At 47.2% G+C, this 26,937-nt stretch overlaps 1 protein-coding gene across 1 annotated transcript in view; it reads right to left on the bottom strand.

Moving 5' to 3' along the window:
* The window catches only part of gabbr2 (gamma-aminobutyric acid (GABA) B receptor, 2), a 296,990-nt gene that overhangs the window by 75,453 nt on the left and 194,600 nt on the right, over positions 1–26,937 (bottom strand). Inside the window, exons 9-13 of the mRNA XM_056298819.1 lie at positions 25,698–25,778; positions 23,330–23,480; positions 21,535–21,667; positions 18,962–19,069; positions 462–584 (exon numbers count right to left, since the gene is read on the bottom strand). Coding sequence (XP_056154794.1) covers positions 462–584; positions 18,962–19,069; positions 21,535–21,667; positions 23,330–23,480; positions 25,698–25,778 — 596 coding nt within the window. The remainder of the gene's footprint in view (positions 1–461; positions 585–18,961; positions 19,070–21,534; positions 21,668–23,329; positions 23,481–25,697; positions 25,779–26,937) is intronic.

Here is a 26,937-nt window from a genome sequence, read left to right as displayed (position 1 = left end):
AGACTCCATTACTGCTCCACACCCCACCCCCTTCCAAGCAGCAATGCAAAAGTGATGCCAAGTGCCTCTTTTCCAACAGGTCTTGCCAATGTCTCACATCCAAGCTGGCGAGTGTCCGGCTACGGGATGAGCACAGGAGGCAGCGATGGCTCAGATCCTGACCCAAAAATAACATGCATAACAAAGACACTAGTGCTACAGCCCAAGGCAGACATTTTGTTCTCCCAAGATCCAAGTGTGCAGGTGTTTTTAGTGAGAAACTGTGTCACAAGGACGCTCTCAGCTGCAACAAACAGCGTTGAATCAACATAAACAATACAAAAACCCAGTAATAATCCTAATGAATATGGAAAATGCAAAATATTAGGCCCTTTTTGATGTTCACAGCCAAGATTTGCATCTCTGATGACGTCAGCAAATGTTGAAATAACCTCTTTTTTTTCTCCAGGGAACATACTGACCTCTAAGCTGTATTCTTCCACGGTCCTCTTGAGAGGATCCACGATCTGCCAGCAAATGAGGATGCACAGGTCGATCAACAGCATCCCACCGACAATAATCAACAACTTCTGGTCCTTAATGATCTGGATGGGGACAAAAGTAGGTAGATGGCAGATGAGAAAAGGCAAGGAGGTAACTTAGTTTGAAAATTAACGACTGGAAGCACAGCAGCGATTGTAAGAGCTAGCTTTGTTAAAGGCCAGTGACCTAACAGCTCAATGGTATGCTTATTATTATTATTTTTAAAAATTTCCCTCTTTTTCTCCCAACTGTACTTGGCCAATTACCCTATTTCTCAGAGCTGTCCCAGTCGCTGCTCCACCCCCTCTGCTGATCCGGGGAGGGCTGCAGACTACCACATGCCTCCTCCGATACATGTGGAGTCACAAGCCACTTCTTTTCACCTGACAGTGAGGAGTTTCGTCAGGGGGATGTAGCATGTGGGAGGATCACGCTATTCCCCCCCATTTCCCCCTCCACCCCGAACAGGAGCCCTGACCGACCAGAGGAGGCGCTAGTGCAGCGACCAGGACACACACCCACATCCGGCTTCCCGCCCGCAGACACGGCCAATTGTGTGTGTAGGGACGCCCGACCAAGCCGAGAGGCAACACAGGGATTTGAACCGGCGATCCCCGTGTTGGTAGGCAACAGAATAGACCATTACGCCACCTGGACGCCCCGACGGTACGCTTATTTAGAAACTACTACATTACAGTGTATGGTGAGTGTGTTTGTAGAGTCATTTTAAGCAGTTTAATTTCAGAAATACACCGTCAGCATTTGCCAACAGTGGAGCAACAAACCACCGCACTGCTACCTTCTGGCCACGGAATGCCGAGTGCGATTCCTGTCAATCACTAAAGCCGTTCTTTTGTACGGTGAACTTTGCAGGGATGAAAGCCATGCCCCCTGTGTGATCTTTATTTATAACAGCGTTTGACTGTCCAGGACCAGAGATCAAAGCAAAGGTCAAGGAAGACAGGCGGGGCAGTGGGTTCGGAGGATATCACATGGCCGAGATGCAGCGCGGCGGCTTCTCACAGGTCTCCCATCTGCCGCTGGGCGCGGCATGACATTCATGAGGGGGTTGTTTTTTGATCTGCTGCCTTTTGATGCGCTGCGGCCTATGGACAAACATATAGGCAGGGCAAAGACATTTCCTTGAGATATACTACCGCCGTGCTTTCGGGCCACATGCTAGAAGCAGGGCAAGGTTACAAAAGGTCTGCAATATGAGCCTGAGCGATGGTCTGTTACCAACTTTGAGATGGTCTCTGGTAAGCTACTGACACATGATTTGATTGATGACAGGGGATAAAAAAAAATATGATGCCTCTATTTCCAAGAGAAATAAAATCTGACGGAAGGAATTAACGCACTATCATTTTATATGATCAGCAATTAGGGCATGTTTAAAGTCCCACTTTTTTATTGAAATTATAATAAATGCGGCCATATTTTCAATTTAATACATAGATGGTACATGTACCTCTGGTCAGCCGGCATTTTGCCCTCCAATAGTTTCTCTTCAGGCTTTCTCAGTTAGACAGAAAGCCTAACTAGGTTAACTAAGAATGGACTAATTATTCTACACAGTAAAGCACTGTTAACTGTGACGGATAGACTGATTTGTACCAGTGGGTCACAACCGATGGTTGGTTGAAGTAAATGTCACATTATGACACAGAATTTAAGGCCAGATAATTAAATTAAATGAACGAATGACCTTCCTGCTGTGAGGCGACCACGCTAGCTACTGCGCCACCGTGCCGCCTTGTATGTTGTAGTCAAAGTTAATTACTTGTACATGATGATGAATTAACACAATACTCCGCCCCCTCTTTTTTTTTGAGGAGGAATTTGTGTTATAATTACAATGGATTGTAACTGTTTGCGTTTCAACGGTCATGAAGTGTTTAAAACCAACTGTAAAGAAAAGCCTGGAAAAAGATCACTCCATAATTTATGAGCCCAAACACTGGATATAATGTGCTGTATGCGCTGTATGTACCGTCCCCAACCCTGCCGCTCTGGTGTCTAGACTGATGTAATGGTAGAATCATCCCAACTGATGGACTGGTCCCCATCTTTGGCAGCGACATCCGCCGCACATACGGGAGTTTAACATATTAATAACAAAAGAGAACATTAAAGGTTCTGCTCCACCTAGAAGCTGACAAACCAACCAGTTGATTTCGCAGGCAAAACTTTAAGTTATAAGGTCGGATGGGTTCAAGGTGGAGATGGGATTACATCAAGGATCGGCTCTGAGCCCTTTCTTCTTTGCAATGGTGATGGACAGGTTGACAGACGAGGTCAGGCAGGAGTCTCCGTGGAATATGATGTTTGCGGATGACATTGTGACCTGTAGCGAGAGTAGGGTGCGGGTTGAGGAGAGCCTGGAGAGGTGGAGGTATGCACTGGAGAGAAGAGGAATGAAAGTCAGGAGCAAGACAGAATACATATGCGTGACTGAGAGGGAGGACAGTGGAATGGTGAGGAGGCAAGGAATAGAGATGACAAAGGCATATGAGTTTAAATACTTGGGGTTAACTATCTGAAGTAACAAGGAGTGCAGAAGAGAGGTGAAGAAGAGAGTGCAGGCAGGGTGGAGAAGAGTGTCAGGAGTGATTTGTGACAGAAGGGTACCAGCAAGAGTTAAAGGGAAGGTTTACAAGATGGTTGTGAGACCAGCTATGTTATATGGTTTGGAGACAGTGGCACTGATGAAAACACAGGAGGTGGAGCTGGAGGTGGCAGAGTTGTAGATGCTAAAATTTTCATTGTGAGTGACAAAGAAGGACAGGATTAGAAACGAGTATATTAGAGGGACAGGTCAGGTTGGATGGTTTGGGTTGAGATGGCTTAGACATGTGTGGAGGAGAGATGCTGGGTATATTGGGAGAAGGATGCTGAATATGGAGCTGCCAGGGAAGAGGAAAAGAGGAAGGCCAAAGAGGAGGTTTATGGATGTGGCGAGGGAGGACACGCAGGTGGAACATACAGAGGACAGGAAGAAATAGAAACAGATGATCCGCTGTGGTGACCCCTAATGGGAGCAGCTGAAAGTAGTAGTAGTAGTTTTAAGTTATAAGGTATTTAAAACTTTGGTGAATATTAATTATACATCCCCTATTAAAGTGATTATTCTATAAAAGTGTTTTGAATTTTTTCACGTTTTGGTTAACAGTGCCAAAAGAAAACCACAAGGAAACGGAGAACGGGGTGTGGTACTTTGGTTTCATTTGACGTTAACAAGTGATTAACAAGTGGTTAGCACGGTCGCCTCACAGCAAGAAGGTCCTGGGTTTGAGCCCCAGGGTAGTCCAACCTTGGGGGTCGTCCCGGGTCATCCTCTGTGTGGAGTTCGCATGTTCTCCCCGTGTCTGTGTGGGTTTCCTCTGAGGACTCCGGTTTCCTCCCACAATCCAAAGACATGTAGGTCAGGTGGATTGGCCGTACTAAATTGTCCCTAGGTGTGAATGTGTGTTGGCCCTGTGATGGACTGGCCACCTGTCCAGGATGTCTCCCCGCCTGCCGCCCTGTGACTGCTGGGATAGACTCCAGCATCCCGCGACCTGAATTTGGATAAGCGGCTTGGATAATGGATGGATGAACGAATGCTAAAATCACAACTGAAAGAATAAATGTACCGCCATGTGACTGTGTAAAATTACATGAGTTCTCTGTCAACTTAAACCGCTCTTACGCGCTAAAGAATTTGGACGCGTCTTTGCTTGTAAACAAGTCAAACCAAGATGCTGTTTTCGATGTCCTTATAATTAGTAAGGTGGAAAATTTGTCCACAGACTTTTTTGTCTTTTTATGTCTTTCTACTGATGCAATGAGTAAAACGACAACGTTCCTTTGATTCAGTTTCGTTTATGACAATGGCGACACAGATTGAATTAGAAACTTGCCCCTGGGACATTAATCATAAAAAAACATAATTTTCACACACACACACACACACACACACACACACACACACACACACACACTCAGGAGAAGCGCCCTTCATTGCCAACTGTTTTGTACTCAACAGCAAGCCATGCAGGCAAGGCCGGTCGGGAAGTTTGCAATAACAGTTGCTATTTCCCTGCACGCGTGACCAGCTCATTTCCCGTTCACAGAGTGTGGCCCTGCAAAATCCACCCCCATTCGTTTAAGTGTCTCGACACAGTTGGAGGCACTGACGACATTTGGGAAGCGCATGGCACCGTGGAATCTGTCCTCCATCGTGCATTTCACGCGTCACTGTGTGGTCAAGTCTGGAACGGCGACGATCACGGCGCTGCCCATGCAGAAACACTGCTTGTACGGAGCATCTGGTAAAGGAGCCACTGCAATCGTTCAGAAGCCAATCAACTGTGTCACAAAACCTGATTTGTTGCTTTTGTCATTTTTGTGACTCAGTAGCTCATACCCGATTTATCGGTTTGGGCGTTTATTAGTCAGTGGCAGTGTTGTTGACCAGCTTTATCCAGACCTCTGATGTGCACACACGTCATGAAGCTTTTAGTGTTGTGGAGGACCGGACTGACTGGACTAGACTGGCTAGACTAGACTGACTGACTGAGCGATCATGTTTGACATGACTGGCGTTGTTCCTATGACATAATTAATGTTGCTCCAGGACCATAATTGCAATTGACTGTTGTTGTGATTTCGTGCCTGGATTAGCGTGGGTTAGCTAGCGGTTAGGTTAAGGTTAGCGATCGTTTAAGGTCAGGATATGGTAAGTGTTAGGTTAAGGTTACCTATCGGTCAGTTTAAGGTTAGCTATCAGTTAGGTTAAGATTGGCGATCAGTTAAGGTCAGGATAAGGTAAGTGTTAGGTTAAGGTTACCGATCGGTCAGTTTAAGGTTAGCTATCGGTTAGGTTAAGATTAGCGATCAGTTAAGGTCAGGATAAGATAAGTGTTAGGTTAAGGTTACCGATCAGTCAGTTTAAAGTTAGCTATCGGTTAGGTTAAGATTAGTGATCAGTTAAGGTCAGGATAAGATAAGTGTTAGGTTAAGGTTACCTATCGGTCAGTTTAAGGTTAGCTATCGGTTAAGGTTCGGGTTCAGTTGAGGTTATGCTAGGTTAGCTTGGGTACTTTTCCCAGTCTTTTTCCCGTGTCGCAAAGGCACAACATCACAACAACATGATTGGTCCGTTGCAATGATGGTCCTGGAGCAACATTAATTATGATGTTGTGGGAACAACACCGCCATGGCGACATCAGATCATGCATCAGGTGAACAACAACGTCACTGAAGTTACACGATTGGTTGGCCAAGCGCCGAGACACAGGAGGGAGGGCGCACAGCTAAAAAGTAACTTCTCCCCCAGGTCTGATGCCTAGGGGAGATCCGCAAGAAGGGCACAGCGTGCATCCAGAGTCACCACCGCACAGCACCGTGGTCCCCTCCACCGGCCTGCCTTCCAGTACGGCATCGAACATGACCCAGGAAGACGCTTCAATACGGATGCCCCGCAGATGGAAGGGGGAGGTGGGTCACCCACCTCTGATTAGAGGGCATTTTAACATTCTTTTTTTTCTTTTTTTTTCTCATGATGTAGATAGATACTTCCCAACCAATCGACTCTACATCAGCATCTGCCTTGCAAGGTTCAGGGCTAATTTAAAACAGTGGACAGCGTTTTGAGCCATTTTAAACCCATGAAATGCCGATCTTTTATAAATTTGGTAAGAAATGCCAATATTAACACCAGCATTGATGTGTTTTATCACTGTATAGTCATATCATTCAGTTTACAGCTCAAAAAACACATTTAAGTGTTAAGTAGCTCTTTAAAGCATTCCAAATAACAATCAGTCTGACAAAACACCCACTGTTGAATTCACAAAAGGATTGTGCGGCTTTGGCGGCCACTAAACCTGCACCAATGAGACGAAAAGAAACAGTGTAATTCTCAAACCACCTGCAAAGGGTGAAAATGCACCCCTAAATACACTGCCAAGCAAATAGCGTCTCGGTGCTCCGGTCCTATTAGAACATATTTACATTAGGTACATTACATTAGGTAATTTATTGGCGGCACGCACAGATGAAGTGGCTTAGTGCTCCTCTTACCGGTGCTTCTTGTTGTTATTAATATTGACCATGATCATCTCCCTAGTCAAGGAAATGAGGGCGAACATTCACTACAGTTGCCAAGAACTTTTAAAGATTGGCACGGACTGTACAGAACACCATCCATCCATCAGCCATTATCCAAACCGCTTATCCTGCTGTCAGGGTTGCGGGGATGCTGGAGCCTATCCCAGCAGTCATTGGGTGGCAGGCAACAGCCATTTCAACTCAAAAACAATACTTCAGGAGATTCTCAGACCACCAAGTCTTAATGTGTATCCCTATCCTGGGGGAAGGCGATGCAGACGGTGCAGGGAGAGGAAAGAGACGCGGGGTAAGCGAGCTGGTTTGCTAAACTGGCTACGGGTCGCTCCATACGAAACTCCTCCCTCTCATGTTTTTCTCACCAATGTAAGATCACTCGCCAACAAAATGGATGAGCTAAGACTGAGTATCGCTACACAGAGAACTACAAGGGACTGCTGTGTTCTGATTTTGACGGAGACGTGGCTGAATCACAACATACCAGTTGACACAGTTGAGCTAGAAGGCCGCTCGTGCCATCGTGCACTGTTTTGAACACACAGAATGGAGTATATTTGCCCCATAAGACAGCTCTGGAGGGGTACACTTCTGCATGGACAATGTCACTGTGAGCAAAAGGATCCGAGTGTACCCAAACCATGGATGAACAGTGAAGTCAAACGGCTCCTCAGGGCAAGAGATGTGGCTTTTACATCAGAAGACACTTTGCCTACAGCATCACTAGAGTGAACCTTAAGAGCGGTATCAGATCTGCAAAACACAACTACAAACTACGAATTGAGGAGGGCTTCAACAGTGACTCCAACCCACGAAAGATGTGGCAAGGCATCCAAAAGAGAAAATAACACACAGCATACACCAGCCAACAACACGGCCAACCTAGCGGTGGAATTTGACAACTTCTTTGCTCGCTTTAACAAAGACAATAACCAACCTCCAGTCGGTTTCAAACCATTGAGAGACAAACAGACCCTTTTCCTACACACTCCAGAGGTGCGGCGGACCCTCCGCAGCATCAACACACGGAAAGCAGCAGGACCTGATGGTGTACAAGGGTGCACACTCAAGGCCTGTGTTGACCAGCTAGCAGAGGTATTTACACACATTTTTAACCTCTCTCTATCCTTATGCAGTCCCTGCATGCCTCAAATCCAATACTTTCATGCCCGTTCCCAAAAAACCTGTGGTAACCTGTCCCAATAACTATCGGCCAGTCGCTCTCACCCCTGTCATTTCAAAATGTTTTGAACGACTGGCACTCACTCACATTAAAGACACTGTCCCAGCTGATCTAGCCCAACACCAGTTAGCTTGCCGGGAAAACACATTGACTGAGGATGCCATCTGTTTGGCTCTAAATACAGCCCTCTCTCACGTGGAAAGACCCAACACATACTTCAGGATGCTCTTTGTTGATTACAGCTTGGCGTTTAACTCCCTCATACCAAACAAGCTGATCGTCAAACTCCACAAACTAGGACTAACTCCCACCATATTCAACTGGATACTGGACTTCCTCATCAACCATTCCCAGACTGTAAGACTTAGAAAGTACAAACCCTCCACCCTCATCCTGAGCACTGGTGTCCCCCAGGGCTGTGTGCTGAGCCCCCTCCTTTATGCACTGTTCACACAAGACTGCCAACCCATCCACAACTCAAACACTATTGTTAAGTTTGAAGATGATACGACAGTCATCGGGCTCAAATCAGACAACGACAAAGCTGCATACAGGCAGGAGGTTCAGAACCTGACAATATGGTGTGCCAACAACAACCTGGTCTTAAACACCAAAACGACCAAGGAGATTATTGTGGACTCTGGGACCTCCAAGAAGATCCCAGAGTCCTGTCCACATATAGACACAGAGGCTGTGGCGTGAGTCCCCAGCTCCAGGTTCCTGGGGGTCACCATCACAGAGGACCTCTCCTGGGCTGACAACACCTCAGCAGTGATAGGTAAGGCACAACAATGCCTTTATTTTCTGAGGAGGTTAAGGACAGCCAAACTCCCCCAAAAGCTACTTGTCAACTTCTATAGATGCACCACAGAGAGCATCCTGGGACCACAGCCCCTGCCTGGAGCTAAGTTAACTGCTAGCCCATGCAGACCGGCAGTTCCAACATTCATCCTGGCTGGCATTCGTTCCCTTGGACAGTGATTTTTTGTTTAGTTTTGATATACGTGTTAATTTGGATATGTGTGTTCCTGTAGGTTTTGGATGTGTTTTTGTCTTTGTGTTGTTTGCTTGCTTTAGGTTGTCCGTCGTGTCCGATGATGACAATCCTGCCTCTGTCACTTGTGAGTCTTCTTATGGCTGTAAAGCCCAATCCGCGATCCACAATGTCTGCCACAGACAGAACAGGTGAAATCACTGACTGGGGGTGTAGGTGTGGTACTGGCTTCATGTCTCTTCAGACGTCTTCTGGTCCGTCGATCACCGCGGTCCTTCTCGAGGTTTTGCACCCCTTGTTGACAGAGCTGCCGCCAGATGGAGCGTTGGGCGGCAGTGTCTTCCAGCTGGCTCGGGTTCAGGCCGCACTTCTTTATGATGGTCTTCAGTTGGTCTTTGTACCGTTTTTTCTGGCCCCCTGCCAAGCGGCGGCCAAGATGTAGCTGGCCATACAGCACTTTACGCGGTAAGCGCTCCTTTGGCATCCTGATGACGTGACCGAGCCATCGAAGTTGGTACTGGGTGACGGTAGCCTCCATGCTGATGCAGTTGGTCTTGCGGAGTATTTCAGTATGGGGCACTCGGTCACGCCAGGTTATCCTCAGGATGCATTGTAGGCATCTGATGTGGAAGGCCTCAAGCATCCTGAGGTGGTGGCTGTACAGGGTCCACGCCTCACAGCTGTAGAGGAGAGTCGTGATGACAACTGCCAAGTAGACAGATATTTTGGTGTGGAGGTTGAGGTCTTTGTTTTGAAAGACCCTTCTCCTAAGTCTGCCAAAAGAGGATGACGCTTGTTTAATCCGGTTTTGCATCTCCCTGTCGATGCTGCAGTCGTCAGAGAGAAAGCTACCCAGGTATTTGAAGGATTCCACTGTTGCAAGTGGTTTGTCGGAGATGTTGAAGGTTGGTGAATGAGATGGAGGAGTAGATGCCCACTGGCATATTACTTCAGTCTTTGTCACATTTATAGAGAGCCCCAGCCTACCATACGCCCTTGTAGCAGCTGCAAGGGTAGCTTGTAGTGCCTCGGGTGTGTGGGCCACAACTGCACAGTCATCTGCGTACTGTAACTCAATGATGTGCTCCGATGTCATTTTTGTGACCGCTTGGAGCCTACGGATGTTAAATAGGCTTCCATCTAGTCTGAAGTCCACAGTAACCCCACTGTCCTTCCTGATTTCCTTGTGGAGCAGCAATGTCACACACAGGAGGAAGATGTTAAAAAGAACTGGAGCAAGGATGCACCCCTGACGTACCCCGGTGCACACCCTGAAGGGCTCAGATTCCTGGCCTCCAATGGTCACACGTGCCATCATCCCCACGTGAAATCTTTGAAGGATGTTGACAAACTTTCGTGGACAGCCAAACTTCAGGAGGATGTTCCATAGGATGTCCCTGTTGACTGTGTCGAAAGCCTTTGACAGGTCGATGAAGGCTATGAAGAGGTTCTGATGTTGCTCCCTGCACTTCTCTTGGAGTTGCCGTGCTGTGAACACCATGTCCACAGTACTCCTATTCCTCCTAAACCCACACTGTGACTCAGGCAACAGCTCCTCTGAGATGTGTTTTACCAGCCTGTGTAACATGAGTTTGGCCAGGACTTTTCCAGCAACAGCCAGTAGTGAAATGCCACGGCTGTTGCCACAGAGGGACTTGTCTCCTTTGCCTTTATATATGGAGATGATGTTAGCATCCCTCCACTGCTGAGGGACAGTTTCGTTCTTCCATACGTGTGAGATGAACAGGAAAAGTGCACGGGTGCAGAGGTAGCCTCCCTGTTTAAAAATCTCTGCAGGGATACTGTCAGGGCCAGGGGTCTTGTTATTTTTCAGCGACCTAACTGCACAATGAACCTCTTCAAAGGTTGGTGGAAGGTCAAGGTCTTGGATGGTGGGGCGGACAGGTAGTTCATCCAAGATCGAGGGATCTGTTGGGGAGGGCTGGTTCAAAAGAGTCTCAAAATGTTCTGCCCATCTTTTTGTGATGAATTTCTGGTCTTTTATGAGGGTGGTACCATCATCAGACTTCAGGGGGGAGACAGAGCAGTTTCTTGGGCCGTAGATGGTTTTCACTGCATCATAAAAGTTGTGCATATCATTTCTATCGGCATGGGATTGTATTTCATTTGCCTTCGATATCCACCACTCATTCTGCAGGGCACGCAATTTTGACTGCACCTCTCTCCTGGATGCTTGCCATTGTTGCCGGAGTGTAGCTGATGTGGGATTGTTGAGGACAGCACTGTGTGCTTTATGCATGCCTTTGAGTATGGAAGTTATTGTGCCTGTGTTGTCATTGAACCAGTCCTGGTGTTTTCTGCACTTGTAACCGATGGATTGGGATGCTGCCTTGTAGAGTCTGGAGCTCACGGAAGACCATTTCCTGTCAATGGAATCATCCGTGCTCAAGAGAAGCTCAATGTCTTCCAGGTTTTCAGCCAGAGAGAGGCGGAGATTGTTCTGGACCTCAGCCTTTTCTAGCCGGGTACAGTCAAGCCTCTTCTTTCCTGACCTTTGGAGACGAACAGCAGGGCGTACCTCCACCTGGAGCCTGGTCATGATGAGCCGGTGATCTGTCCAGCACTCAGCACCTCTCATTGCACGAGTGAGTAAGACGTCTTTTGTATCAGCACGTCTCACAATGATGTAGTCCAATAGGTGCCAATGTTTGGAGCGTGGGTGCATCCAGGATGTTTTGTGCTTGTTTTTTAATTTGTGTTGTACTGCTGTGGGAAACGGCATTTCGTTTCATTTCATGTGCGCAAATGCATGAAGTGAAATGGCAAATCAAGTATTCCTGATTCCTGATCCTAACAAACTGCACGACAACCTGGTACAACAGATGCACCAAAGCTGACAAAAAAGCCCTCCAGCGTGTTGTGGGAACAGCGCAGAACATTGTTGGCATTGAGCTGCCTTCACTAGAACATCTTCACAGCACTCACTGTGTGAGGAGCGCTAAGAACATCTTAAAAGACATTACATACCCTGGACACCATGTTTCAACTCCTCCCGTCAGGTAGGTCCTCCAGATCAATCCGCACACACACCAAGAGACTGTAAAACAGCTTTTTTCCAAAAGCAGTGGCACTAATGAACTCAGACGTCTCAGTTTGCCGAGACTGGTGTGCTGCCACCATTGAGCAAGTGCAATATTTGCAATATTTACTCACACGTTACTTTAAAACCCTTCATATCTGTCCACCACACCTTTACTGCATTTTTACTGATGATGTTTTTGCACCTTGTAAGTTTATCGTAATTTATATTTTATACTTAATACCGCTTATATTTTGTACTTACATTGTTTAGAATCTGTACTTTTTATTGTTGATATTTTATAGTTCTTACCGCTTTTATGTCTTATTTATTCATTGTATGCACCATTTGAGATTGACACAACTGCAATTTCACTGTGCTTGCACAATGACAAGTTCTTGAATCTTCAATCTGCATACATTTGGTGCAAAATTGGCCCCTTTCTGTGCAAATGAGCCTCATTGTTAAAAAAAAGAAAGAAAAAAAAGTCCAATTCACAAAAACACCTGTGCTAATAGCCACACACAGCTAGAGAGAAAATTATTGGCATCTTCAGAGAGTTGGTGGTAATTGATGCCCCGACTTTCCAGTGAACATGGCAGCAGCGCTTATAGCCAGATGAAGGTATCGTCGTGCCAGGCGTGCTCGTGAGCGGATATTTCGCAGGAGAATATCAATTTTTGATTTAACTGAGCCCAAACAGGTTGGCAGGTCAAACAATTTCTGCTATACTTGATGACATCAAGGATGGCATTGAACCTGCCTACTGTGTTCTTGGTGCAAAGCCACCATTTATACTTTGGCACATGCATAATTGCAATCAGAGGCAGAACAAGGGCAAATTGCACTCGGTTGCAAACCTCTATAGGCATGTTTGCACTGTAATATCGTAAGCCCAGCATCTTTGTCAATCGGACCTGGAGACGGGGCAGATAGCAGTTGCAAGTGATGTGCAATTCATGCTGCTGTCAGCAGCTGCAACAACCCCTTCTCTGTGAATTCACCTGTCGGCACAGACTGAGTCTTAGAAAAACAAGAAACATCCGCAGATAGAAACAGATGAAAGAGCAGGGGGAGCTAACAGATAATTAGAATAGCTATAATTACAATTAAATTAAGTTCTCTTTTAAATAAAATATCCCAAGATATGGGTGGAAAATATTGTTCTTGCAACTGCATTTATAACCTTTTTTTTTTCGTTCTTTTTTTTACTCTTTTACTCAAACATAGCTTAGCCATGTCATGTGATATGCTACTTCAGTACACTTTAACAACAAATATTACTGGCAGCGCTTCATAAAATTGCAGATGAATATTTAATAACCAGGAATTCACATTTTAGACACTACCACTAACTATCCCTGTAACAAACTGGCCACAATTTCCAACATTGACCGTACACAGTCCAACCATATAGTATTAGGGTTTGACCTAGTCTTGTTGTTTACTGTGCAAACTTTTGTGTGTATCCCTTTCAATTTTTGTGGGTGTACCTCACTTACTATTAAGCTTACTACTACTACTACTACTACTACTTTCAGCTGCTCCTGTTAGGGGTCACCACAGCGGATCATCTGATTCCATCTCTTCCTGTCCTCTGCATCTTCCTCTGTCACACCAGCCACCTGCATGTCCTCCCTCACCACATCCATAAACCTCCACTTTGGCCTTCCTCTTTTCCTCTTCCCTGGCAGCTCCATATTCAGCATCTTTCTCCCAATATACCCAGCATCTCTCCTCCACACATGTCCAAGCCATCTCAACCTTGCCTCTCTTGCTTTGTCTCCAAGTCGTCCAACCTGAGCTGTCCCTCTAATATAATCATTCTTAATCCTGTCCTTCTTCATCACTCCCAGTGAAACTTATCATCTTCAACTCTGCCACTTCCAGCTCCCCCTCCTGTCTTTTCATCAGTGCCACTGTCTCCAAACCATATAGCATAGCTGGTCTCACAACCATCTTGTAAACCTTCCCTTTAACTCTCGCTGGTACCCTTCTGTCGCAAATCACTCCTGACATTCTTCTCCACCCACTCCACCCTGCCTGCACTCTCTTATTCACCTCTCTTCTGCACTCCCCGTTACTTTGGACAGTTAACCCCAAGTATTTAAACTCATACGCCTTTGTCACCTCTACTCCTTGCATCCTCACCATTCCGCTGTCCTCCCTCTCATTCATGCATATGTATTCTGTCTTGCTCCTACTGACTTTCATTCCTCTTCTCTCCAGTGCATACCTCCACCTGCCCAGGCTCTCCTCAACCTGCTCCCTACTCTCACTACAGATGCTTAAGTAAAAAAAAACAAAAAAGAAAACAACAAAACAAAAACAAGCAATGTCAGCCAAGCAGTCAGACCGAAGCCCATTTTGCTCAGGACTAGTAGTATATTGAGACCTTGTTTAATTAATGAATCTCCTCTGTACCACTTTACTTCATGAAGGACATTCATACGGGATAATGAATTTTTTTTCTGGAATTACTGGCACCCTGAACAAAAATGTGTAAGTTCGAGATTTCATGACAGGAGATAAAAAAGAAAGTAGCTCCTCTATGAAAGAGGGATAAAAAAACGAAAACAAATGGAGCGCCAAAACGAAATTACAACTACAGGGACCAAGATTTCAGTGCGTAGGGGGGACTAGTATTATCACTGAACCTCTTTCTTCACCAAAATACGGTAGGAAAGCCACGCCAGAACTTTTTCATTTTCAAATTACAGATGTGGCAGATTTGCATTTGGACGAAAATAACAAATTATTCCAAATCCCTGCCAACTCGACGGCACGAAGCGCCAGTGCAGTTTGAGCAGGGCTTGAGTTGTGACTACAAATGAGTCGGGTGTCTGGGACTTTGTGTGTGTGTGTGTGTGTGTGTGTGCATGTGGCAGGGTGGGGTTGACAGGGTTGAGCGCCAGAGGAGGACAATGACTGACAGGCCTCCTGTGCTGCCCCTGACACGGAGCTCTTTAAGGAGTGAAGGAGCGCAGGGCGCGACCCCTTATCGAGTGCACCCCTGATTTACAGCGCATGCTCTCCCGGCGTACCAGAGACGGAGAGAAAGACTGCACAGGGGAAGGGGTGGAGGGCAGGCACAAGGACGGAAGTGAGCGATTGCGGGGGACTTTTGGCTTCCAATTTAAAGAGGGAATGGCTAATAAGTCTTTGGGGAGAGGAAGGAAAAAAAAAACAGGTACCAATGAATACACCCCACTGCAGCCTGATCACCTGCACTTCAATTTGGAGAGAGCCATGTGTGTGTGTGTGTGTGTGTGTGTCCACTAGCTAACTGCCCACAGACCCACCCCAAGCCCTGAAACAACAGGGAATCCATCTCGAGATTTAGGGCTTGAAGCATGAGGCCGGGCTGCATATTGCTTCTGAGGAAACATTTGTTTTGTCTCTGCTTGAGTGGAGTGAAGGGAGTTTAGCAAGGGGAGGCGGGAGCGGGGAGGGGAAACTGAGCAGAGATAATTGGCAATGCAGTGTCATACCAGTGCTACCGAGTTCACAGGAGCAAAACTGTTTTGTTTCCCTCAAATGACTACTCGGAAAAAGACCCTGAATAGAAACAATATGAGGGCAAGTCCAGTGTCATCCGTTTGGACACAGCTGAGAGAACCAGCACGACGCGGAAGCCTTGGCCTGACCCCAGCATTGCACAGGAAATACAAAATAATGCACACATTGGAGATGTCTTGGAATTTTTCCCATACCGCACTTCCGCTCTCCTCTCTCTCTCTTTCCTTCTGTCCTTCAACCTTTCAGACCCTTTCCCTTCACCTCTCAAGGCAGCTAACCTAACTTCTCTGCCACTCCGTCTCACTTACTTTGCCTTCTTCTCTTCTCCCTCTCTCGCTGCTCTGTGTATCTCCCCCGCCTCCCTCTTTCTTCCCCACATCCCCCCTGCCACCATGTTCCCCCTTCCATCCATCATCCTTTACTTTTAAAAGCCCCCCCTCCCTCCATCCTCTCCTCCCACTCACTCCATGGCAGGCCACCCACGCTTCCTCTGATGAGAGCGAGAGAGAGTATATGAGATCTCTCTCTCTCTCTCTCTCTCTCTCTCTCTCTCTCTCTCTCTCTCTCTCTCTCTCTCTCTCTATATATATATATATATATATATATATATATATATATATATATATATGCAAGAAAGCAAAGCACAGTTATGACACACTAAGAGCCTGGCACCACTTTACATAACCAGGCTAGTGAAAGAGATTGTGTCAGATGCTTACAAGGCCATCTGTATTTCGGTCTCTATTTCACAGGAAGAAACACTAAAAGCGGGTCAGTGGGTGCCAGTCGTTTGTGTCTTTTTGTGACAATAAGCACGAACATACGTAAGAGCACACGTGTACTCTGGTGGCTCTCAAAAGCCGCGTGAGACTTCACGGTTAGGACTGGGTTACAGCAGGATATTTATTGTAACTGAAACATGTTGCTCAGTGATGCCCTCCTGCTAAATGCTGAAAATGTCGTTCCAAGTTTAAGTGTAGGATTTTTATTATTTCCTTCAGTGATGGTCTCTGTGCGTGGTCCGGCGATTTGTTTGGAGGCAGGAAGAATCACGGAGTCATCAGCACTTCTTCCTTTGTGAGTATGTTCCCGCCCCCCCTTATCTCCCTAATTGTACTTGGCCAATTACCCTATTTCCCGAGCAGTCCGGGTCGCTGCTCCACCCCCTTTGCCGATCTGGGGAGGGCTGCAGATTACCACATGCTTCCTCCGATATATGTGGAGTCACCAGCCGCTTCTTTTCACCTGACAGTGAGGAGTTTCGTCAGGGGGATGTAGCGCATGGGAGGTTCACGCTATTCCCCCCATTTCCCCCTGAACAGGCACCCCGACTGACAGGACGAGATGCTAGTGCAGCGACCAGGACACATACCCACATCTGGCTTCCCACAGCCAATTGTGTCTGTAGGGACGCCCGACCAAGCTGGAGGTAACACGGGGATTCGACCAGGCGATCCCTGTGTTGGTAGGCAACGAAACAGACCGCTACGCCACCCGGATGCCCTTGTGTACGTGTCCTGCAGGCAGCAAAAGAAGCTCAGGGATGCTGACCCTCTGGACAGTGTGTCTATGACAACCGGTTTGAACTGCTGCTTCCAGTCCCTGCAAACGGATTATTATAGACTGCACACTACCCCTGATAAGGACATTTGGATTGATTGAGAGCCGAGCCTCTGATTGAACTGTTGTGTTAATGAATCTTGCACAAGTCCAAGTTTGCTGTTCTCAGTGTGACTTTCCACCAGAGGGTCTCGACCATGGTACAGTCTCACACTGAAATGGTCATTCCCTTATGTGCTTGTGTGTGGGCTTGTGTCCTTCAAACATCTTTGGGGTGGCATAGTGTGGAGAGCCACTCAGCCTAATTGATCACAAGGCTTCGTGTCATTCAACTAATCATATAAGCACACAATATGGTGTGTTTGCTTAATTAATACCCATACTGCGGAAGGTTTTGACTCGACTGTTCGGCAACACTGAGCAACATTATCATCACGAGGCGATAATGACCAATATGATAACGGATTGTAAACTAAATGTGTGCGGTATACAGCATAACTACACCCATTTCCAATTTCTAACCACAACATCCCCCATCAGCTTGAGTGAAACCGGAGTGAAAACTAGTGAGCTGAACTCTTTTAAATTGTTAATGGTTCCTGAGTGATCAGGATGTGGAATTAAATTCCTCCTGGGCTTTCCTGTTTCTAAACAGATGAGGATTTTCTTCGGCCATTTGTTTGTTTGCTCGTTCACTGGCAGGGACCGGATCCTTGCTCTTGAAGCTGGACTCCAAAGAAAAATCACAGCTTCCTTATAATCCCTGCTGTACTAACAACTATGACGTGACCTCTCCACAAATGCAATTAATCGAAGCTCACAGGTTACCAAAACCATGCAAATCTGTCTTGATTTGGAAGCTTTGACTGGCGGTTTAGTTGTTCAGTGGTGGACAGCTGAGCCCCTTCATTTTATGTTACCAATATCTGTCCACTTAAGATTAACACATACGGTGTCCGGGTAGTGTAGCAGTCTATTCCGTTGCCTACCAACACGGGGATCGCCAGTTTGAATCCCCGCGTTACCTCTGGCTTGGTCGGGCGTCCCTACAGACACAGCTGGCCATGTCTGTGGGTGGGAAGCCGGATGTGGGTATGTGTCCTGGTCGTTGCACTAGCGCCTCCTCTGGTCGGTCGGGGAACCGGGGGGGAATAGCGTGATCCTCCCACGTGCTACGTCCCCCTGGCGAAACTCCTCACTGTCAGGTGAAAAGAAGCAGTTGGCGACTCTACATGTATCGAAGGAGGCATGTGGTAGTCTGCAGCCCTCCCCGGATCGACAGAGGAGGTGGAGCAGTGACCGGGACGGCTCAGAAGAGTGGGGTGATTGGCCAAGTACAACTGAGGAGAAAAGGAGGGGTAACACATACAGCTAGGTTTGTCATAGAGCTAGCTAGCTACGTTAGCCGTATGACAAGCAGCCCGGCGTGCTGTCTTTAAAGACCACAAATTATGACACAATTATCTCGAGTCAATGATCCCATAATAATAAAAGGTTTAGAGGCAATTAAATTAGGGGAGATTATATCCATATCTGAGGGCCATAATGGCCAATTTGGGATGCCGGCTAGCTCTGTTCAGCTCCCATATCGCTCGCTCCATCAGACCTCTTCAAAACACCGACAAACAGGCACAAATAAAACCCCCTCAAGTCGCTCACACCTTATCAAAGGGAATGTGGAGACGTGATCTTTGACTGTTTCAGGTTGTGACGGCGCTAACGGGGGATTTGTTTGATGTCAACAGAGTAGGGTAAAAAAAAAAACAGGATGGGAACAGCAGGCGTGATGTCACTTCCTGCCCCCCCCACAATTAACACATCAGAAAAAAATAATCAAAATATGAAAGCAACGATGTGTGTTATGATAAGATGAAAAAAATGACCGACTCGTTTATGAATCATTTATAACCCTAATTAAAACGAGCAAGCGTGCAAAAATGAAGCTGTTAGCGTCCCACGTTTGTGTGATGGGGTTTGCTTGAAAAAAAAAAAGAAAGTCAAATGACGAGAAATAATAAAAAATAACTTTTCATACCTTCTTCTTCATCTTCACGTTCTTGAAGATTGCATGCACCCTCCAGGTCTTGGCAAACATGGCGCCAAATGCTGTTGTGTAGCCGACAATGAGGATCCACGTGCGAACCTGAACAAAAACACACATTAGCTTGCTTCAACCTCATCGGGAGTTCAAATGAGATTTGAGCCGACGTCTATTTGCATTTCTTCTTTGGTCAAAAGAGAGGTTTGCTCAAAACAGCAGCCGCGAAACATGCTAAAAATAGGAAGTTGTCAGTTTTTTGTTGTTTTCGTTGCGTTTTGTTCTTGGAGCGCTGAGCTCTGATGAGAGGAAGCTCTGGATGGCAGAAGCTGTCAAACTCCTGAGAGCGTATGGTCGTAATGAAAAGTAAAGAAGGATCACTCCTCTGAAACAACACATTCTGCTGGTGCCTTTACTGATGTGAAAATTTTGATATAAACTTCAAAATCCCAACATAGCTTCAGTTTTTGTATTTATGTACATGTGTCTGTCTGCTTTAGATGACATACACATACTGTATTTGTATGTGTGTGTGTGTGTTTCTCTGTCTCCATTCGTCCACATATACATGACGCGCCCGCACATTTGAGCCCATATATCTAGAAAGCAATAAAGCCAGAGAGTACTAGGTTGGGGAGACAGCAGAAAACCATTATGCCACCTATTCAGACAGGGAGCGCCGCATATTGATTGGCGGTGGATGGATCAACGCCTGCGCCCCAGTGCCTTAGCACCTGGCCTGATCTGACGAGCTCCATTTTGGCCCTGCAGCAGAGCTGTGCTGGGCACTGGCAGCTCCAGACGTGCCTTGCCTAACATTATTTAGGTGTGTGTGTGTGTGTGTGTGTGTGTGTGTATATGTGTGTGTGTGTGTGTGTGTGCCTGGGAGAGTGGTATCTCCGTGGAAGCCAGTTATCACTGTAATCAAAACTCCCTAATTAATCCAGCGGCTCACACTGGCGCACTCCAATGCCAGCTAAGGGAGATCCTTAATGGACTCTGGGCTAGCTAGAGACTGAATTTTTTTATTTATTTATTTTTTTGCACTGTTGTAATGGTCTTGAGGCGGTCTCAAATGTGATTAATATTTGATCAGAAAACTTGACACTCTGTTGGTCTTATAATTATGCACGCTGGTGAGGAGAATGTGAAAATGTTGCAGTCCTCTGAAACAACAGTAATATTGAGGAATGCTTTGACACAACTGAGATTGTTAGTGTTACGGTCAGAAGCTTGCTTCACTACATCTCACCCACATATAAACATAAGAAAATGACCAACATCCTGAGTCCTCCCAGTGACAGCTCAGCCTGCTCGGGGGCTGACATTTTGTCGTACCCAACCTCCCAACTACTGTCTGTCTCCTGAATGTACGGACTTCTCATCTCATCTCATCTCATCTCATCTCATCTCATCTCATCTCATCTCATCTCATCTCATCTCATCCCATCCCATCCCATCCCATCTCATCTCATCTCATCTCATCTCATCTCATCTCATCTCATCTCATCTCATCTCATCTCATCTCATCATCAGCCACTTCTCCTGGGTCGGGTCACAGTAGCAGCAAGCTAAGCAGGGCACTCCAGACGTCCCTCTCCCCAGAAATGCCCTCCAGCTCCTCCTGGGGGATCCCAAGGCGTTCCCAGGCCAGACTGGACATGTAGTCCCTCCAGTGAGTTCTGGGCCTACCCCGGGGTCTCCTCCCGGTTGAACGTGCCCAGAAAACCTCGAAAGGAAGTTGCCCAGGAGGCATCGTAATCAGATGCCCGAACCACCTCAACTACCCTGTGGACCCACCACCCATGGGGATGAGCATCGGGGTATGGTGCAATGCAAGCCGGGCAGCAGACAAAGGCGGGGACCGGGGCGTGCCGACTTCCGGCATCGCAGACTGGTCACCGGGATGTGGAATGTGACCTCTCTGGCAGGGAAGGAGCCTGAGCTGGTGCAGGAAGTGCAGCAGTACCAACTAGATATAGTTGGGCTCACCTCCACACATAGCATGGGCTCTGGTACCAAATTCCTGGAGAGGGGCTGGACTCTTTACTTATCTTGTACCCTACAAAAGCAAAATACTAACGTGATGATGTACTGCAGAACGGAATCTATTTTGCAGTATGCTCCGTATTTTGAATAAGTTTAGGGCACCCATTTTAACATGCATAACTTATTCCGTAAAACTCTCAGACCACACGTTGAGGTTGAGGTTGACTGATCTGAATTCAGAATATGACTGTCTGGTGGGAGGATCTAAAAACACAAGTAAACGGGAGTGGTGCCAAGGTACAAGCGATAACAAAATCAAAGTCTTCTAACTAAATATTACAAATGCAAAACAACTGCAAATGTTGGCCGAACGTCTGAAATAGAAATCACATATCCAGGGATGAACATGAGCCCCAAGCTTTGAATTGTGGACATTATGGTAATTCTGTCATCCTTTTTTTTTTTTTAATGCAACCTACATTAATATTCCTGGCAGGGTTTAAAACGATGGTTTGCGCCCCCCCTGTGCAGGCTCTGTATCTATGCATGAAGTGTGAAGGAAGAGAGCCAATGGGACTCACAGTGCAGAGGGTCTCAAACTCCTTGTCGGAGACAAAGCCTCCGTCCAGGCCGAAGAGGAAGATTGAGGCGTAGGAGAGCATTCCTCCTAGAATGATCAGGTTGTTCATGTAGGGACTGGACATCTTGATTAGTCTACAGAAGAAGAAGAAGAAGAAGAAGAAGAAGAAGAAGAAGAAGAAGAAGAAGAGAGAATCAGCAAATTGGACAGAATAATAATTAAATAAGTACATACCTACAACGTGCACACTAATCTTACCCCAATTATGGTAATACTGCAATTAATGAAATGCTTGTGCGAACATCTTAGTCAGCTCTCCAAAAGGTCTTAATCTACGTATTCAAAACCTGATCAAGACCCCTGCATGTTTTTCTTTGGATCGGTTAATGCATTTGAACGTCTTGCTCTGACCTCTTTCTGGTTTTGAATCTGTACACGTAAGGGGAAGCCGCAGATCCTGGGTGACAAAAAAACATGGCTGCCAGTGTGCCGAATGCCGATGACAACGTTGTCGTCCACTTTCACTCGTTTTAAATACTTATATGAATGATGTTGTCATCTGATTTTGTTTTCCCACCAAAATAAAAAAACTGCATGTCAATTAAAGTGACAGAAATCTATCGCATAGACGTAAGGGCCGAGAGACACAGGGAAGCAGTAAACATGTTGTTTTCATGAAGCACACAATGATTATGCAAAGAATCAGGCAGATGTGGGGCATACGGGTAGTGTGGTGGTCTACCCCGTTGCCTGCCAACATGGGGATCGCCGGTTTGAATCCCCGTGTTACCTCCGGCTTGGTCGGTTGTCCCTTCAGACACAATTGTCTGCAGGTGGGAAGCCGGATGTGGGTATATGTCCTCGTCGCTGCACTAGCGCCTCCTCTGGTCAGTCAGGGTGCCTGTTCGGGGGGGAGGGGGAACTGGGGGGGAATAGTGTGATCCTCCCACGTGCTATGTCCCCCTGGCAAAACTCCTCACTGTCAGGTGGAAAGAAGAGGCTGGCGACTCCACGTGTATGGGAGGAGGCATGTGGTAGTCTGCAGCCCTCCCTGGATCGGCAGAGGGAGTGGAGCAGCGACTGGGATGGCTTGAAAGAGTGGGGTGGTTGGCCAAGTACAATTGGGGAGAAAAAGGGGTAAAACCCCCCCCCCCCCAAAAATAAAAACATGTAGCTGTGGATATTAGACAAATTGCATCACCAATATCCATATGGCTGTAATAACTAAAATGTTGCTATAAACTCATAAAAAAAAAGATCTGCATTTACTATATAGTGCTTTTACTGACCACTCCAAGTGCTTTACAGCGCATGCCTCACATTCAGCCATCCACACACACATCCATACACTGATGATGGAGGCTGCCATGCAAAGCGCCGACCTGCTCATCAGGAGCAGTTAGATGTCTTGCTCAAGGACACTTCGACACTCTCTCTGGAGGAGCCGGGGACTGAACCAACGACCTTCCAGTTACTAGATGACCCGCTCTACCTCCTTAGTCACGCTGCCCCTCTTAACACCTAATAATAGGAATTCACGTTTCAAGTAGATGTACTCACTTTCATTCTTTAAATTGCCCTTCCCTCCCCTTTCCTCCCTCATCACTTTCCCCTCAATAGGCCATTAATACCACTCTTCCACTGCTCTGAAGTGAAACATCTCCTTTAGCCCACCCCTCCACCCTCACTCTAACCTGGTTTTACCCATTTCAACCCCGTTAGCTTTACACAGCCTCTATCCGACCCTCTCTCCACCCTCCCACTCTTAAAGGTGCATTGAATTATGGCAAACTGACCGGTGGTTGCGGTTCTTGATGTTGAAGAAGAGGAAGGCCCCGGCCATGAGCATGCCCAGTATGGTGATGGTGGACAGGATGCTGTAGAGCGGCACGTTGATATGGCGGCGCTGCAGACGCACAAATGTGCGGTCCTTAGGAGGCTCCACACCTGACAGGAACAGAGAATAGGTATGAAGGTATAGGTATAGAGGTATAGAATGAACAGTCAAAATGAGACAGGGTGAAACTGTGTGCGTATTGCAAAATAGAAAAGCATACAGTGACACACATCATGTAAAAGTGAGCGAATTATCAAACAAAAGTCAGGGGAATTGGGTGTCCAGGTGGTGTGGCGGTCTATTCCGTTGCCTACAAACACGGGGATTGCCTGTTCGAATCCCCGTGTTACCTCCAGCTTGGTTGGGCATCCCTACAGACACAATTGGCCGTGTCTGTCGGTGGGAAGCCGGATGTGGGTATGTGTCCTGGTCGCTGCACTAGCGCCTCCTCTGGTCGGTCGGGACACCTGTTCGGGGGGGGGGGACTTGGGTGATTCCCCCCACACGCTACATCCCCGTGGCAAAACTCCTCACTGTCAGGTAAAAAGAAGCAGCTGGCGACTCCAGACGTATCAGAGGAAGCATGTGGTAGTCTGCAGCCCCCCCCCCCCCGGATCGGCAGACGGGGTGGGGCAATGACCGGGACGGCTCGGGAAGAGTGGGGTAACTGGCCAAGTACACCCAACAGAACAGTAATGATTGGTCATTTAAATAATGCTCCCTCTGATGGAAAGCCAATTGTTCTCATTCCATTTATGTAATGCACAGTCATCACTGTGGAAGAATTCCCCCCCCCCCACCCATTTCGTTTTCCTCTCAACTGTGACACTGCAGCAAGCATCCAGTGAACTCAAAACACCCCGAGCTCAATGAGAGGACCTGCGAACACCGTCGGGTCACTGCGGTCAGACACTGCTTTCTGATCTTTTGCCTTTTCTTCCTGCTGCCAGGGTGCTAATCGATCTCACGCTCATCATCCTGCACATCTCCTCTCGCTCTGGTCGCAGAGTCAAGATGCAGAGATGTGGACAAAAGTGCTCTGGCTGGAACTGTCCAACACAGCAAAAGAGGATGGGATGGAAGTGTGTGTGTGTGTGTGTGTGTGTGTGTGTGTGTGTTTGGGGGGGGGGTATTCACCAGGGGATCAAACAAATTACAAAGTATGTCAACACTGGCAAACATGGGAGGGGTAAAAAACGTCCTAGTGAATAATTTAGCTGACAGAGGACTTTTCGCTCAAAAAAGGAGCTTGCTGAGTGCCTTGGGTCCTATACTGAGAGGTGGTGGTGGTATATCTGTGTGTGTGTGTGTGTGTGTGTGTGTGTGTGTGTGTGTGTGTGTGTGTGTGTGTGTGTGTGTGTGTGTGTTGGGCCATGGGGGTAGTTAGGTATTCACAGTGTGTGAGTGAGCAAGTGAAAGAGAGATAAGAGTGCTGAGTAGTGGGGCGTCCGGGTAGCGTGGTGGTCTATTCCGTTGCCTACCAACACGGGGATCACTGGTTTGAATCCCCGTGTTACCTCCGGCTTGGTCGCACATCCCTACAGACACAATATGCAGGTGGGAAGCCAGATGTGGGTATGTGTCTTGGTCGCTACACTTGTGCCTCCTCTAGTTGGTCGGGGTGCCTGTTCAGGGGGGGACTGGGGGGAATAGCATGATCCTCCCATGCACTACATCCCCCTGGTGAAACTCCTCACTGTCAGGTGAAAAGAAGCGGCTGGCGACTCCACATGTATCGCAGGAGGCATGTGGTAGTCTGCACCCCTCCTTGGATTGGCACAGGGAGTGGAGCAGTGACCGGGATGGCTCGGAAGAGTGGGGGTAATTGGCTAAGTACATCCATCCATCCATTATCCAAACCGCTTATCCTGCTCTCAGGGTCACAAGGATGCTGGAGCCTATCCCAGCAGTCACTGAGCGGCAGGCGGGGGACACACCCTGGACAGGCCGCCAGGCCATCACAGGGCAATGAGCACCATTCTTCCAAAAGACATTCCCTCATTTGGTGTTTGGATGATGGTGGTGGAGAGTGCTGTCTAACACATCGGTCCAAAACCTCCCACAGGTGTTCAATTGGGTTGAGATCTGGTGACTGTGAAGGCCATAGCATATGATTTTTGATTTATATAATTTTCATCCTCACCAAATTCTGAGTTATTCTGAGTGGCCAAGAACAATTTGGGAGAAAAAGGGGAAGCCCCCCCCAAAAAAGGATGCTGAGTAGCATTAGGACATACAAGTACTTGTTTCTCCAGTGATCATTAAACTGTTAATCAACATGTACATGTGCACACACACACACACACACACACACTTGTATCTCCTACCTTTGAATCTGACAGAGTTGTTGATGAGGTCTAGTACATCAGCAATAGCGTTGTACTCTCCTACCTTCACCTCTTGGCCCTCTGTTGAAAGAACAATAAATACACACACACACACACACACACACACACACACACACACACACACACACACACACACACACACACACACATACACACACACAAGGTGAAGGTTTTCAGGGTTGTATATGTGCTACAACAGTATCAAGTTGGCAACTGTCCCAGGTCCAGCTCCTAAAATAAAAACATGATGTAAAGTCGTACACCAACGAGTGGTTTCACTCCTATTTCCAATCCTTTAAGTCAACAGATGAACACAGAAAATGCCTCGGAGTCCCAACATGATGAATAAAGATGCCAGCCAAGGGGTGTAAAGAGCCCCGACAGCGTTACAGATAGTAAACCTCCACAACCGACTTGTGGAGGTTTACCATCCGATCCGGTTTCACCCTTTGCAGGCGTGAATGAACGTGACAGGAGACTCTCGCCAGGCTACTGGAGAACAGCTTGAGGTCACTATATTTAGAAAAGACAAGGATTTACATAAACATGTTAATCCAGTTTGGACGGGACTTTGACACGGTGGAGTCAATGTAGAGCCAGCCTTCAATCAACGACAGCAGTTTCCTATAGATCAACAGAAGAACGCTTCCAAAAACCAATCGCTGATGCAGCTTTCCGTACAGAAAGGTGCCCCGACAGCCAAACCTGCGGGGGTCGACGGAGCGCTCACATCCAGCTCATACAACACACACACATTCGGACCCATGCTGGTTACTCCGGCCAGGCAGAGTGTCGGTGAGATACGCAGTTTAAGTTTTAAGATGTGGGCTAATATACCCAAAATGGCTGAAATACAGCACAGCAACTAATGCCTTTTAAACAGTGCACAGGGGGCATTCGGGTAGCGTGGCGGTCTCTTCCGCTGCCTACCAACACAGGGATCGGCGGTTCAAATCCCTGTGTTACCCCCGGTCGGGCGTCCCTACAGACACAACTGGCTGTTTGCAGGTGGGAAGCCAGATATGGGTATGTGTCCTGGTCGTTGCACTAGCACCTCCTCTGGTCAGTCAGGGTGCCTGTTCGGGGGGGGGGGGGATAGCATGATCCTCCCACGCGCTACATCCCCCTGGCGAAACTCCTCACTGTCAGGTGAAAAGAAGCGGCTGACAACTCCACATGTATGGGAGGAGGCATGTGGTAGTCTGCAGCCCCCCCGGAT

Source organism: Lampris incognitus, chromosome 18, assembly GCF_029633865.1.
Source record: "Lampris incognitus isolate fLamInc1 chromosome 18, fLamInc1.hap2, whole genome shotgun sequence".
Classification (NCBI taxonomy): domain Eukaryota; kingdom Metazoa; phylum Chordata; class Actinopteri; order Lampriformes; family Lampridae; genus Lampris; species Lampris incognitus.
The sequence above is the reverse complement of the archived record's forward strand: the minus strand, read 5'-3'. Positions and strand labels throughout refer to the sequence as shown.